Source organism: Sebastes umbrosus, chromosome 19, assembly GCF_015220745.1.
Source record: "Sebastes umbrosus isolate fSebUmb1 chromosome 19, fSebUmb1.pri, whole genome shotgun sequence".
Taxonomy (NCBI): domain Eukaryota; kingdom Metazoa; phylum Chordata; class Actinopteri; order Perciformes; family Sebastidae; genus Sebastes; species Sebastes umbrosus.
In genome coordinates this window covers 5965511-5980814 of record NC_051287.1, presented here as the reverse complement: position 1 = coordinate 5980814, position 15304 = coordinate 5965511, and the positions used below count along the sequence as shown (strand labels likewise).

The following is a 15304-nucleotide window of genomic DNA, read 5'->3' as shown; positions in this document are numbered from 1 at the left end:
GAATGAATGATTTTCATTTATTCATTGTTATCATTTGTTCAAACAAATCCACTCCCAGCATGCCCAGTATCCACTCCCAGTATTTTACAATTAAGTTCAACTCATTCCTCCCTCCTCCCGCACCTGCAGGTTCACCTGTCCTCCTGCAGCCCCCCCCCCCCCCCCCCCCCCACCTAACAATCCTCTGATTGGTCCAGTTGATGAATGTTTACAGATGTGTTTTTACAGTCCTCTGACATGCTTGTCTTTTTTTATTTTCTACCTCTGTTTTTGTTTCAAGTCGGCGTCGTCATAGCAACATCAAACCCAAACACCAAAACAAAGACGCAGCTGAAAACTTTCACTGTGTGTGCGTGTGTGGTTATGTAACAGGCAGTAATTCTTTGAGTCAGCCAACAACATCAACAGAGAGTGAGAGAGAACGAGTGGAGGGGACTGAGGATAAATGGACCAATCAGAGGGCTTTGTCTCAACACCTTGAGGCCTCTGTACTACGAAGCGAGTTCAACAGGGTATCTTCTCCTTATCTGGCTTAACTAACCCTTGACAATCGCAATCACGCTAAGCGTTCCTACGACGGTGGTTATCAACTCGGTAAATCAACGCAGCCTTCTTTCAGCTGCGTCCCCGACTTCGGCGGTGTGAAACGGACTCGAGAGCAAGTCCAAAAATATTTATAAAAACATAATTCAAAGCGTCCGAGTAAGGGTTTTAATCAGCAGCAACTGGACTTGGTTTAGATTCTTGAAGACGTTTCACTTCTCACCCAAGAAGCTTCTTGAACTGAAGAAGCTTCTCGGATGAGAAGTGAAACGTCTTCAAGAATCTAAACCAACTGATTTAACCTTTACTCGGATACCGTGACCTGGATGACTGAGAACCTTCACAAACATAATTCGAAGCGGTACGTTTCACCGAGATATACAAAATTTAGTAGGCACATGTAACGCATGTAGACTTAAAAAAAAGTCTCTTGGGGCCATGCTCTAAACCAAACAGGAAGTCGGCCAATTTGAATTTTGTGTGATTTTTTTTTGTGTATTTTTGACCATTTCCAGGCTCTGTACTTTAACAAACTCCTCCTACAAATTTAACCCGATCGACTTCAAATTTTGGTCAGTACAATCTAAAGACCTTTGTGATGAAAAGTTGTTAAAAGTTTGAGTTTTTATGGAACGACGTAGACGTGGCGTGGTGGAGAATTTACCTGATTCGCCATTGAACGGTTGTAATTGGTCAAATTTGTCCTACTTCATAGCGGTCCAGGTCTGAGGACATCTAAATGACAATATTGACCCACACGCTACGCTACTGTGCGTGTCCGATGGGCCCGATGGATGCGGCAGATCGCCGGAAGATCCGGGTACTTTTTCCACTCGGAAGTCAAGCCATTTTGGCATCATGCGCCACTGAGCAAATTTCATAGGACTGAACGGGGCTCCGCCTCCAACGCTGTATCCAGTTCTCTTAATACATCCGTGATCTAGTCTGGACTACTTCCTGACCGGGTGGAGCCTCTGAATCTTGGATCAGAGTCAACATATGAATGCCTGATCGTCATACCTGGAACGTTCTGGAGCCAACAGATCCTGCAGTTGGTCTGACACCTCGGCCGATGACGCTATTAGTTTTTGACAGCGGAGGTGAAGCAGACTCTCGCTGTCAGTCAGTCAGATCTTGTCTTTCCGTCAGATTCTTACTGACGTCCACAACGTTGTATCATTTCTCTCACAGAGACCCGCTCGCATCAAGAGATTCACCGTCACCTCGATATGACATCACGGCTCAGGGCAGTAGACGGGTTCTGCAGCGCCTCGGATGAGTCTCATGAATATTTAATGAGGCGGAAAGAAGGAATGAAGGAAGATGTCTGACTGGACCCGACGTCTATTTCCCTCCAGGTGGAGGGGGGGCGGGGCTAGTGTGTTCCAGCAGTCTGACCTGAGGTCAGCTTCAGAGCAGGAAGCTGAAATCAGTCTGATTTACATATCTGTTCCCAACGCTCTTCTTCTTCTTCTTCTTCTTCAATGGTAACACGTGACGGACACAGAAGTTGTAGTACCGCCATTTGGCCACTACGAAAATTGGCGCTCTTCCTTGGGGCTTGCTCTTGACGCTGAAGGTTCTTAAATTTTAGAGTCTGAATTTGGCCGGACACTAAACTGGTTGCTACCATAGTTTTGTTGCGTGGTATTAAAATTACACACGAAAAAGGCGTTAAAAAGGCAAATATGCGTTCTCGCATGTTCTCATGACACGCAGAATGCCCTTGTGATGCCGTGCTATTTATACGCCTTCCCATGAGATCGGGGTTGGTAAAACTACAACAACAGGCACTGACGTTCACTGTCAACCCTCATTTATTCACAAATGTCTTTATTTTTAACAGAATCATCAGAGAGCAGAAGCACAGAGAAACAACAAGAAGGCGTGCACGCCAATACAGCTCTGTATGTGTGTGTGTGTGTGTGTGTGTGTTGAGGTGTGGGTGGAGGGGGTATTAGTCACCAGAAATGGCACAGAGTTTCTCTCTCTCAGTAAGTGGGTCACTCCATCTGGAGCAGAATATGGAAAAACAGCAACACAACGTTTTCGACCAAGAGTTAAACACAAAAAAACACTTGATTCTAGCAGGGCTGAAGTAAAAACAGTAAAACGTGAGCTGATCAGCTGGTTGGATCACATGTAGATCAGCTTCACTACCAACCAAAACACATGATTTTATCCCTTAAATGTTCAAATTCTTCATGATAAAACACCGGAGCTTCAAACACTAAGGGCTCTATTTAACAATCTATAGCGTATGGCACAAGTCCATTTAGAGCGTTTCCAACTCCAACTTTTCATAGTTTAACGGTAGATAATCTGGGCGCAAAGTAAGGCGCAAAGGGGTTGTATTTAATTAATCATAGGCGTGTTTTGGGCGTACCCAACCAGTCGAGGCTGGGTTCTGCCCAAGGTTTCTACTCACTAAAGGGGATTTTTTTTTTCTCGCCATTGTCGCATAACAACGCATGCTTGTTGGGTCTCTAAATTATAGAGTACGGTCTGGACCTGCTCTATATGAAAAGCGTCTCGAGATAACTTCTGTTATGATTTGATTTTATTATGAAAATAAATTGAACATGAAATAAACCAGAGTATCATCTCCTGTTCCCTTATTTAAATGGTGGATTCTGCAAATAGGAGAAGAAGCAAGTGTTTTTTTGCTCGGGAAATGGATCTGCTTGTGCGCGAGCGCGACTCTGAGTGTGTGTGTGTGCCACTGCGTGGCGTCTGTCGCTGGCGGTGATCTCTCTGGTCACGGTGGTCACGCCTTTTTTGCTGGAAATAGGAAACAGTGAACAAAAAACCAAGACAGTGACATTGTGGGCCGTGTAAATAAAACAAAAATAAAGGACACTAAAAAACCTCTGTAAAGCTGAGGTGAACTGCTGTCAGGTGATAATTCTCTGTGGAGTTTGTCACAGGGCCCTGAAGGGGTTTCTTTCACAACAATGACCCGCTAGCTGTATATTATCCCGCTTATTACACGGCTACTTGCTGAAGAAATCAATGATTTGACACAAAAACGGTCCGCCAGAGTCTGACATCAGAACTGCATCCATAGCAACGGTCTATTACACATAGCAACGATCTGCTATAAAGAAATAACCGACCGTAGAACGCTGTGATTGACCAATCAGAATCGAGTGTTCAACACAGCCGTGTAATAAAGGCATTTAATCCATTGTTTTCACCAGCGTTGGTTTGTTTGTTGGTTTGTTGTTTTGTCTGTTACCAGGATTACTCCAAAAGTCTGTGATGGATTTGAATTAAACATTTTTGGAGGGGTGGCACAATGAACAATCCATTTGATTTTGGTGGTGATCCGGATCATGATCCGGCTTCGGGAATGTTTTTTAATAACTCCGCTCAGCCTGTGCATTAACCACCACAGGCTTTAGGACATGTGCAGTGTAACTGATGATGCGTTCATGACGTGTCACCCAGCCACTTTCCTTCTGCCTGCAGAGAGAGGGACAGACCAAAGCACACTTGTGATTGTTGGAAAGAGTAACAACGACAGTTTAGGCGAGTTTTACTTTGTTTCTGTCCAGTTTGAATGGAGTGTTTTACGATGCTCCGCTACATACAGCTGATCTCAACATAAACAAAAATACACGTGGATGATGGCGCAAGCTGAACGGAGAGGGGGGGCAATCGTACTCCGGCACCTTGGCGGAGGTCTGCGCTCTCCGAGTGCCATTCTAGTTAATATAGATATAAAAATATCCTTTTTGTTGACAAAAAACATAATCACAGCGGCATTATCAAAATACATTTGTTCTTGCTAACTAGTAGTAAATAAACATAATTCTAAGAGACAGGTTTTGATTCTTACCAAACGTGATCCTCTCTAGATTTGGACATGATTTTAGAAATGGCCATAAGTCAGAGGTCATGAGTGTGACTCATGAAATCCAGCACAAACAAAAGCATATCAAAAAAATCCATAAACATTTTCTATGAATTAAAAAAAGCTTGACTCTGCAACACATGGAGGTGGCGGCGTTATTGAAGGTTTCATTGACGAGTGTTTAAGGCTCCTGTTTTCCTCTGAGAGCAGCTGAAGGTTTTCTGACCTGACCTGTGTGTGTTTAGCTGACTCATATATCATTGAAGGATTGCCTTAAATAGTATCCTTGACATAGGTGACTCAGTTTGGCTCCGTCCACAACGACAAAACAAAGATTGAGTCCAAACTTTCACCTGTTACGTCCAACTGAATTCTGATTGGATCTTTGATTTTAGCCAAAGGCGTTCATTCCCTGAATCTTTAGTAAAAGGTCGTATCTATCAGTAATCTTAATGATTTATTATGAAAATCAGATACAAAAAATGTCAAAAGGTGCGTAAACTGTCTGTGTCATCTGCCTCATCAGATGGTTACACACTGGTGACGGTCAAACACTTGTTTGGTGTGTCATCATCTAAAGGACGTGTTAACGTGAGCCAGAAAAACAATGTTAATTGGTATAAAGCAGTCAATACACAACATACGCATGTAAAGTAATTATCATAATTAGTGTTAACAATAATAAATTAATATAATGAAGTATATTTATATGTGCTGTTGTGATTAATAGAGTAAAAGAGCTAGTTCAGTTTTGTTGCTGAGGAAGAGGAAGGGAAAGAAAGTTTTTTAAGAATGCATTTAAATATTTTTTATATTGGAGGTTAACATATAGAAAGAAAAGGTTACAGAGAATGTCTGTTATATATTAAAGGGCAGTTCTGCGGAATCACTTACCTGTCTGCACTCGTGGTGGATCCATTCATACCTTGTGTGTATAAAGGACATTTAAAGGAGCTGTATGGAAGATAATTCATGCTGGACTGCAACAGAAACTAAATGGACATTAGACAGTGACAGTGAAAACACACTTATTTCGTTAATATGTTTTTCTGTTCGGCAATACATTCTCGACAATTATGTACAGAAATGTCGATTGATCGTCTCCCTTTTCAGGGTGTTACACCTGCACATTGGTTCTCATTGCTCTTTGCATGACATATGGCTGCAATGTTCAGCTCTCCACATGGCTCTCGGCTTCCTAATAAAGAGGTATTTTACTGTAATTACAATAATACCTACGTAGCTTTATATGAAAACATAAAAACCCGCTAACACTTCATTTTACAGGTCCGCAGATTTCATGGTAATTAGGTGAAAATTACTTCATTATAAACATTATTTAATAATTATATTCCGCTATTTCCCCAATAGCTGATCATTTATTTAATAATATAATAATAACTTTAATTTATTAGCAAATAACTTATTTGAATTTTCTTTAAAAAAAACAACTCCCTGAATCATGACATTAGTTACCAGGTTACATTTGTGTAGACAATAAGTCACACATTGGTGTCATTTGTGCCTGATCAGAAGTGTCTTCTATTAGTTTTCCATCTCCGATGAAGAGCAGCCGCTTCTCAAGCCTAAGGGCCCTATTTTAACCATTATATGCTATTTCAGCATATAATTATTAAATAATATTTATAATAAAGTAATTTTTCGATAAAAAATATTGGGGTAATTTGGCTCCAAAGAAATTTAAAATAGGTTCCTTGCTAATTAGCAACTAATTACCATGAAATTTGCGAACCTGTAAAATGAAGTGTTACCATAAACCCAGATGGAGATCTGCAGTCTCTGTCTCATTTTACAGCAAACAACTGTAAACATCTGAAATCACATCAGTTTCAACACCGAATTTACATTTTTTGATTGTTGAATTTTTAATCCTTTATGTGAGATGTTGAACACAGCTAAAATGAGTTTAGGAAAGTGCACTTACTACAACATGTGGCCATTGTCACGTGGAATGTCACTCCATTTCTGAATTTACAAACGGCAAAACTAGCAGCAGGTGAATATTTCATATTCAGATATATTGACACAAACACCTCAACGCAGCAGAACATAAACATACATCTGTATAACAAAAGATATTCATAATAAATAGAGACATAAAGTGTTTGATCAAATCAAACAAACAAGCTCGTACACACACATCATTTCAGAATATTAATAACATTTTTTTTTTTTTTTTACATTTGTACAAAAATAGAATCATTAGAGACGTCAAAAGCCTCGTTCAAGTTAAAGAAAAATAAATATTTGTTCGACGCTCGCCAACAGAAAACATGTAACTGCAACTGATTCTTTTTTTTTAAAGTAGCGGAGCTTTGTATTTGGTTTTTCGCTCGCATAAAAATCGGATTTATTTTCTTTCTTTGCAGTTATATGTTTTTCTATCCGACAGCTGCAATTTACAAACTGTAACATGATACAGACCTGCTGATTGTCAGGACAAAACAGAGTCCAAAAATAGAAAGGGATCATTTGAAAATGTGTTGAAAATATCAATCGACACACTTCATAAACAACAACACTTTTACCTTCTATAGTTTCTTTTGTGGGTTTGCACTTTAAGATATTAAATGCCCAATCTGTATTTTTTTCACCATGTAAGGTATATTCACATATATAGCTTGAGTTTTAAGTAAGAAAATCTTCAAAAGTAGCACACAGTGTGGAGTGTTTTCATTACACAGTTCAAACAGCAAAGCAGACAAAGCTGCAAACTAATTATCAAAATGAGAAACATTATTAAATTGTCATATCTTATATGCACAATGCTGTTATGAAATGAGAAATGAAATGTTTCATCTTCAGTAATATTTCTGTTGTAGAAAATATTTATGTCAACGTACAGGTTTACTCCCCACATCTGGATTTTATTCCACTAGTTGAAAAGTAAAAATAATCTGAGTTTTAAATTTAGAGATTAAAACCACATACAGACGTCTTTGCTGGCAGATCTTAAATTGAACATTTCCTTCAGTCCTGATTCCTGAAATATCCAGAAAATAAATGAGAAAAGTTTCCAACAGCCAACAATAAAAAAAAAAATCAAACCGCCTGTCAGCTGGAAAAACAACGATGGAACTTTAAACTCGTCAAAATAAAGCTATAAAGGTTTTTAACTTCCAGACGAAGAAAACACAGAAACACAATTAAAAAAAAATGTAAACAGTCACTGGCAGTAATCAGATTACATAACTCTACCACAGAAACCATTAAGGGTGATTGTAAAAACACAGGCGAGGCGTTCCCTGGATGAAACTGTCTCTTTGACACTCTAACTTCTTCTTCTTGTAAATTATGACAATAGAATTAAAATGCCAGTCCTCACTCTGTAACTATAAGTAATCTGATTACTGTTTTCCACATGAATTACATCAGTACTTTTGATTGTAGCATTACCTTTTATGAGCAATCTTCTCAACTCTGTTTCAAAAAATAAAAGATCAACTTCACACTGTAAAAAAAGAAAAATTATTTAAACATTTGTTCAGTTTTTACTATAAAATGAAAATAGAATCAGTGGTGGAAAATCATTTCCACTGTTTCCATTGCAGTTTATTTACTGAGATGTAATGATGGTCGTGACCTTTTTGTGCTTAAAAACTCTGAAATATGTCATAATTCACCAGTCGAAAAAAATGCGTTGTATCTGTTCACACGCGCACAGTCTCTTCAAATTTGCCGCCATCTCCTCTTAAAAAAATTAAAATTTGAACTTTGCTCATGTCAGGGATTTATCCCTCTTTCAGTCTCCCATCTCTCCTCTAAGCCCCGCCCCCTCTGGCTGGATGATTGACAGGGGTTTACGGGGCTACAGAAATCCCGTTAAACATCCATCTGTCCTGACACCTCGCTCTCTGCTCGCTCTCACCGAGAATGCGAGCAAAATAGCAAAAATGGTCAAAGTAAACCTCTCGGCTTATTTTTTCTGCACGCTCATTCTCCTGGTGTCCCGCCTCCTCAGGAGCTGGAGTCCTCGCTGACGGCGCCTCCCACGCCTCCTCCGGACTTGGCCGGGGCCGAGCCGACGGCAATGTGGCAGCCGCTGGTGACGTGACTCATGACCTTCTGTTTGAGCTGCGTGACCTGCTCCCGCAGCATGGCGGCGGTGGAGGCCAAGTCCGAGTTCTGGTTCTTCAGAACTTTCACCTTCTCCTCCAGCCTCGAGATCCGCTCCAGCTTCCGCTTGCGGCACTTGGACGCGGCGATGCGGTTGCGGAGCTTTTTGCGCTCTACTTTGATTCGCTCCTGCGTCTCCATGTCTATTGGGGAGAGGGAGGGTGGGGACGTGGGGTCGCCTGCTGGGTGAGGCACCTCGGGGACAGTCTGAGGGGCGTCCACTCCTCGGGCATGGGGATGAGGTGCTCCGCCGTGGCCGTGGCCGTGGCCTGAGCCGCTACCGTACACCATCTGACCCCCGGGGTACGTCATCTGGCCCGGGTTGTAGCTGCTGAGGTTGGTGTAGACGGGCATGTCTCCGCCGGACATTAAGCTCCTCTGGTAGGATGCCTGTAGGGAGGTGTTGGAGGACGAGGACGGCGACATGGGGCCGCCTCCCACCAGCTGGTTCTGCTTGTGAAGGTCGGCGAGCGCTTTGACAAAGCCATCGGCAAAACCTTCTTGCTCATTGGTGGCCTGGTTGCGGTACATGAAGGGATTGGAGGCGTTCGGCACGGGGCTGGTGGTGACCAGTCCCTGGTTGGACTGGATGATCAGATGCTCCAGGTCAGGGGACGCCAGCTTCAGCAGGTTCATGTCCGTTGAGGGTGCCGCTGATGCCATCAAGGAGCTGTTGCCGGCGAGCCCCAGGTGGTGATGGTTCCTCCCTCCTGCTGCGCCACCACCACCAGGGAAGTGATGACTGCCCATCATTGACATGGCCTTCTTGCTCATCAGCATCTTGTTTCCTGAGTAACGCTCGTATTCTGCGATCTGGCTGAAGCCGGGGACGGCGTGGGAGTCGTCGTGGTAAAAAGGAGTCTCCATCTTGGCTGTCATTGACAAAGAGGCGTCTCAGAGGAAATATTCATAATCAGATTAACCTGAATATCAGAGGGGATTGAAACGTTCCACTGACGTCGGCAGCCGGAGGATGAAGGCAGGAAGAAGAGAGAAAGAAGAGAAGAAGAGTGCCTGTAGGAAAAACCAAACACGTCTGTGAGAGGAAGAGGAGGAAGATTACTGAGGTATAACCTGGAAGGTGGTGCTGACTGAAGACAACTGTTTACAAGGAATGAACTTTCACGCCCAACAAACTTTATGCACAGTGCTTGAAGTGGAAACAAATAAGTGCCGGTACTCCCCTTATTCACATGTTGGCGTGTGTGCCGACCTATTTATTTATTTATTTATTTATTTATTTATTTATTTATTTATTTATTTATTTATTTATTTATTTATTTATTTATTATCATTATACTTGGGCTATGCATCTTCTATAGTTGGCCTATAATATACCAATAATATTCCAACTTGACCATTATATGGTTAGGCCGAACAGCCGATTAGACTGTTGTCAGGCTATTAAGTGAACCGCCAAGTACTCCCTATGTGTGTGAGTGTGTGTGTGATGAACCTGATTTAAATGTCAGTAAAGTGAGAATCTGACTCTCTCTCTCACAGTTTTTTTTTCTACGTTTTCTGATTGGAAGATGTGATTGAGAGTTTCGAGCAGGAACACACACTCAAATGATCTGAAACAACAAAGAACAGACTCATTTCAGCCGATTAGACTGTTGTCAAGCTATTAAATAGGCGTTATCAGTCGCTATAAGCCCCATAGATGTGGGTCAATAGGGGCCTACTACACCCACTAGCAGGTTTTATCATCTATTCACATGGTAGGTCACTGAAAGAAGGTATAAAAGAAGACGACAGCGACCTCTAGAGACCGCAGTAATTATGACAGGAGCAAAAGGGCAAGTCAGGCGCTGTAGTATAGACAGTACAGTATGAAACTGGAGGTTGGGGACGATGAATAGTTTTATTGCCTAAACCTAAAGAAGTTGTAGTTTTATTGCCTAAACTTAAAGAAGTTGTAGTTTTATCGCCTAAACCTAAAGAAGTCGTAGTTTTGTTGTCTAAACCTAAAGAAGCCTTTTTGTTTATGTTCAAAACGTGACGTTTCATCAGTTTTATATGTTAGAACGTGTTGCTTTTAAGTTTCACTTTCACTTTTACAACGTAGTAGGCGTAGTAGGCCCCCTAATGACCCACATCTATGATGCTTATAGCGACTGATAACGCCTCTTTAATGGCTTGATAACGGTCAAATCGTGTGCGCATAAAGAGGGAATTTTGTACTCAATAAGAAAGTAACTTTGGAAGGTATCCAGTTGATCTGTCTAACTCGTGGCATTTTCACACAGAACAAGGACTGTGGATTTTGTCTCCCATCACTTCTGCTGAAATTTCTCTTTGTGGGCCAATATGAACGGGAGAAACAATAACAGTGACCAAAAACTGTTTCAGTGTACATATGGGCATGTCAGTATTGTTTTAAGACAGGTTCACATTTTTTTTCAAGTCTAACATTTAACCTGAGAGTTAAAAGAGCATAGACTACATCACACAACAAAGGCTACATACTCCGGCATCTAGTAAAGGATATGATTCACCCGGGACATTCGCTTCCTGATGAGAAAGGGAAACTCCTCTGAATTTTTGATGGAAAAGTAGAGACAAATCTCTCATATTTAGGAGGGAATGTATGAGGGATATTTTACCACACAGTCAAACACCAGGTTGAAGTAAGTCTGATAATCACCAGCTGAACTAACTGACTAACATCCCTTCAGCTGGTCCGATGATCAGCGAGTTATTTGAAAGAAGAGCCGCTATACTCTGACACTCTCTGCTCCTCCTGTGAGTCCACCAGACACCATACAGGAGCTGGCTGTATACATCCGAACACACCAGCTGAAAAACAACTTTTTTTCATTTTGTCATAAATATTCTTATTATAAAAATAGCTTGTAATATCAGGATTATTGTTATCACTCACCACAGTCAGCACTCTCTGGTGGACAAACTATGTAACGGCAACACTGCTTCTAAATTAACCTCCAACGTAAAAAGCATGTCTTACTTATCACCCAACACCACACAGTATATGTGCAATAAGCAAATATCAGCCAATTCATGACTTTATATATGACACTTTATCTGTATAATTCTGAGAGTATTTCCATTTTCTACTGTTCACTAAACTTAGGAGGGAAATGTACTTTTTTTACTCCAATACAATCAATATTTCACAGCTGGAGTTAGTTTGCAAATTAAGATTTTACAATAGCTCACAAAATAATTAAGAAAATATGATGAATTGTTATGAATTGAACAACCCAACAATGTAGTTTAAATCAGCTCCATCTCCACCAGCTTTACAACATTAAAACACTGCTTAGCTACTGTACATGTTTATCCAATGATGATAATAATAATCAATAATTAGTGAGAGCTTCCCTGCAGAGGATAAATGAAGAGTCAAACGGTGGAAACATTCACTGTGATAATAACCTGTCAGTAGTTTGATCTCTCTACTCCTCTGATCTGTCAGGACGCGCTCAAAAACATGTTAAAGTTCCCGGTCCAGCCGTTAACTTCAGAGCTGCTGGAATCTGATGAATTAACACAATCATCTAACGAAGCGAGATTAAGATATAAGACAGCGGCCGGGTGTCAGTAGGAACAATAATAATGTTAAGAAGAAGGTTAATACTCACAGAGAGAGGCAGAGAGCTGCTGAACGATCCGAGAACAGACAGAGTGAGTCAGAGACACTCCTCTCTCTCTCTCTCTCTCTCCCGCTCTCTCTCTCTCTTTCTCCCTCCCTCCCTCTCTCTCTCTCTCTCTCTCATAGCCAACATTTCACAAAACTAAACAGTAAAAAGGAAAACCATAGACTGTATATAAGAAGTGGACGTAGTCACCGTGACGTCACCCATTGGGTTTGTGTACTGCCGTATTGAAGCCTTGAGTTCGACATTTTGGCCGTCGCCATCTTGGTTCTTTTGCAACCAGAAGTGACACGAGAGGGTGGAGCTAAGTACAACTGGAAGCTGAATAAGACATTTTATCCTGCTACCCGGGGCTCTCGTCTTCAACGGATGGGGCCAGGACACCTCGACATATTGCCAGATATCCGGAAGTGAAGGCAAGACGAATCTGGCCGCCTGAGCTGGACGAGCTGGGTTGTAAAAACCGCGGCGAAGACGGCTCAAGGGTTTGGGTGGGAGTGGCCACAGCAGCCATCACCAGCAGGAAGTCCCGGCAAATCAAAGTCCACGACAGACCATGGAATCGCCGGACACAGAGGAAACATCATCGTCTTCATCAGCAGACGAAGCCGGCGTCTCAGCAGAAATGGCTGGAGGCAATGGCGGAACGTCCATGGCCAGAGTGGGGATCTCATCTCAGCGGCGTCGAACTCAGACTCCGGGTCGCTGTCATCACAGCGGAGTCTCACGTCGCAGCGGCGAAAATGATCACATCTCTGCTGGTGTCGAATCTTGGGAATCGACCAGTATAGGCCAGGCAGTCTGGAGGTTGCTGAACGCCCTCCTCTGCGTGGTCCCACTCTGAAGCACAAGAAATGTCAGGCATCGTGAAGCTCCATCCCGGCAATGAGGCCGGGGGCACGACGGGCACTATCGAGGTTCTTGTGACGGCGACTCCATCCGTGGAGATATACAAGGCCAGCGCCGCCTTACGCACTGTGATAATGCACCTAGTGCCGATTGACCGGCTACGTTTATGCAAATCTCAGTGAACAAACGCGTGAGTCGGATTGGAGGAGAGTTGTACCCATGGAGTCCAGTAGAGGGCGGAGCCTGTGTGAGTTAGAACCAACCATGCAATCGACCAATATAATCGAGACCGAGGGGTCGTACTTAACATTGTTTCACAACATCTAACCCAATATATAGCTACCTTGAATCCTGCAATCAGTCATCTTATATTAACATCACTTGTTGTCAGCTTTCATCATCCCTTTACATGATTTTCATTTCAGTAAAGCAAATAAAAATAGCCCATGTTTAAAGTAATTCAGTCGCAGAAAGGAAATTTATACTTCAGCCGTTCAGGTCAAGCTTGCAATTTTGCAAAAGTCCTGCGATTTCTCTGTAAAGTTAATATCCATAAGGTTACTTTGGGATGAGAATGCGATGAGTCAATCATTAGCCTTTCCAAACAAAACTTACTTTATTAACAAAAACAATTTCTCATTTACAGTTAGCAAGGCTCTTCATCATCAAAACAAACCCTCATGCCGGTTGACTGGAAAAAAACGGCAAAACAAGAAGTGACTAATAGTAATTGCCTGCCTCTCTAGGCCTAAATGCTGAATCTATTTAGGATTTGCACATAAAAGTTATTGCTTAATGTAGTATATGATCCATTCAGAATACCAAAGACACTTCTTACATATTAAGTTCAGGCAAAATTGAAAAAAAAAAAAATCATTGTCTGCAATCTAAGTCGTTTTACACTCATTACTTTGAATGAAAATCAGTATGGGTTAAGGATTATAAATGACAACATGAGGCTTTTTCACCATAGGTTCCAATTACAACAAGTTTATAACTGGACCCAGGTAAGATGGCAACCATATGGTTCCATCCCGGTCACATCTACTGTTTTATATCTATGGTGACAAGAAGTAGAGTGTGACACGGAGAGTGAAAGTAATCTGACCAGTGCAGTATCAGAGTGTGACTATAACTGACTTCTATTTGAATCAAAAACACAGTAGAGTACATGAAGTTGGCCCGTCTCACACAGCAGATACTGTTACCAGAAACTGACTTCACTCTGAGGTTATTTGGCTGTTCGGGGGCGAGAGTCCACTGAATGTAATGGAAAAAAATCTCTCTCACACATCTGAAAGTTATCAGCTGCCATGACATCATCTGAACAAACAGGCGTGATGACATCATGTGCAAGAGACAGAGAGACACGGAAAGAGAGAAAAAGAGGAGAGTGAAAGAGTGTGATATCAGGTGAAACTACAAGGAACAGAACTCAAACGCACGACTCAGAGACAGGAGTAAGTTTGCCATGTTATGATTTGAGCATATATTTTGTATGCTAAATGCAGTACCTGTGAGGGTTTCTGGACAAATTTGTCATTGTTCTGTGTTGTTATTTGATTTCTAATAATACATATATACATATATTTTGTATAAAGCAGCATATTTGCCCACTCTCATGTTGATAAGAGTATTAAATACATGACAAATCTCCCTTTAAGGTACATTTTGAACGGATAAAAAATGCATAATTTGCGATTAATCGAGAATAACTATGGACAATCATGCATTTAACCATGATTAAATATTTGAATCGATTGACAGCCTTATAATTAACCTTACCTGCATGTCTCTGGACTCTGGGATGAAGCCAGAGAACCCGGAGACACTACAAGTCCTGCATCCAAAATAAAAGTACTAAAGATTTGTAGTATAATGTACTTAAAGTATCAAAAGTAAAAGTCCTCGTCCTGCAGAAAATTGGCCTCTGTGAACTGATATATTATTGTATATTGCATTATTAGATTGTTAATACTGATGCATCAATATCTAAGCAGCGTTTGACTGTTTTAGCAGCTTGAGGTGGAGCAAGTTTTAACTAATGTATATTATGCACTTGGGTATAGTTTAGTGGTTCTGATCCCCCTCCAAAGGGTCACCAGATGAATCTGAAGGTTTAAAGGAATCTCAGCTGGTTTAAATGAAACCATCTGATTGGGAACCACAGGTTTAATATAATATACTATACTGTGTAACAGTTCAGTCCACAGAATCCTCTCATCAGTAATGTAGTGCTAACTCCCTCTAGTGCTCACTAACAAAATTGTTAACAATGCATTTTGTCTCATATTCGTCA

At 41.4% G+C, this 15304-nt stretch overlaps 1 protein-coding gene across 1 annotated transcript; it reads right to left on the bottom strand.

Moving 5' to 3' along the window:
* Positions 1-6260: 6260 nt before the first annotated feature.
* On the bottom strand, positions 6261-12332 carry june (JunE proto-oncogene, AP-1 transcription factor subunit). The gene is made up of 2 exons (XM_037753605.1): positions 12142-12332; positions 6261-9550 (listed from the first exon to the last, which is right to left on the bottom strand). Exon 2 carries the CDS (start codon positions 9413-9415, stop codon positions 8378-8380), a length of 1038 nt encoding a protein of 345 aa, XP_037609533.1. The 5' UTR covers positions 9416-9550; positions 12142-12332; the 3' UTR covers positions 6261-8377.
* Between the last annotated feature and the right edge of the window lie 2972 nt (positions 12333-15304).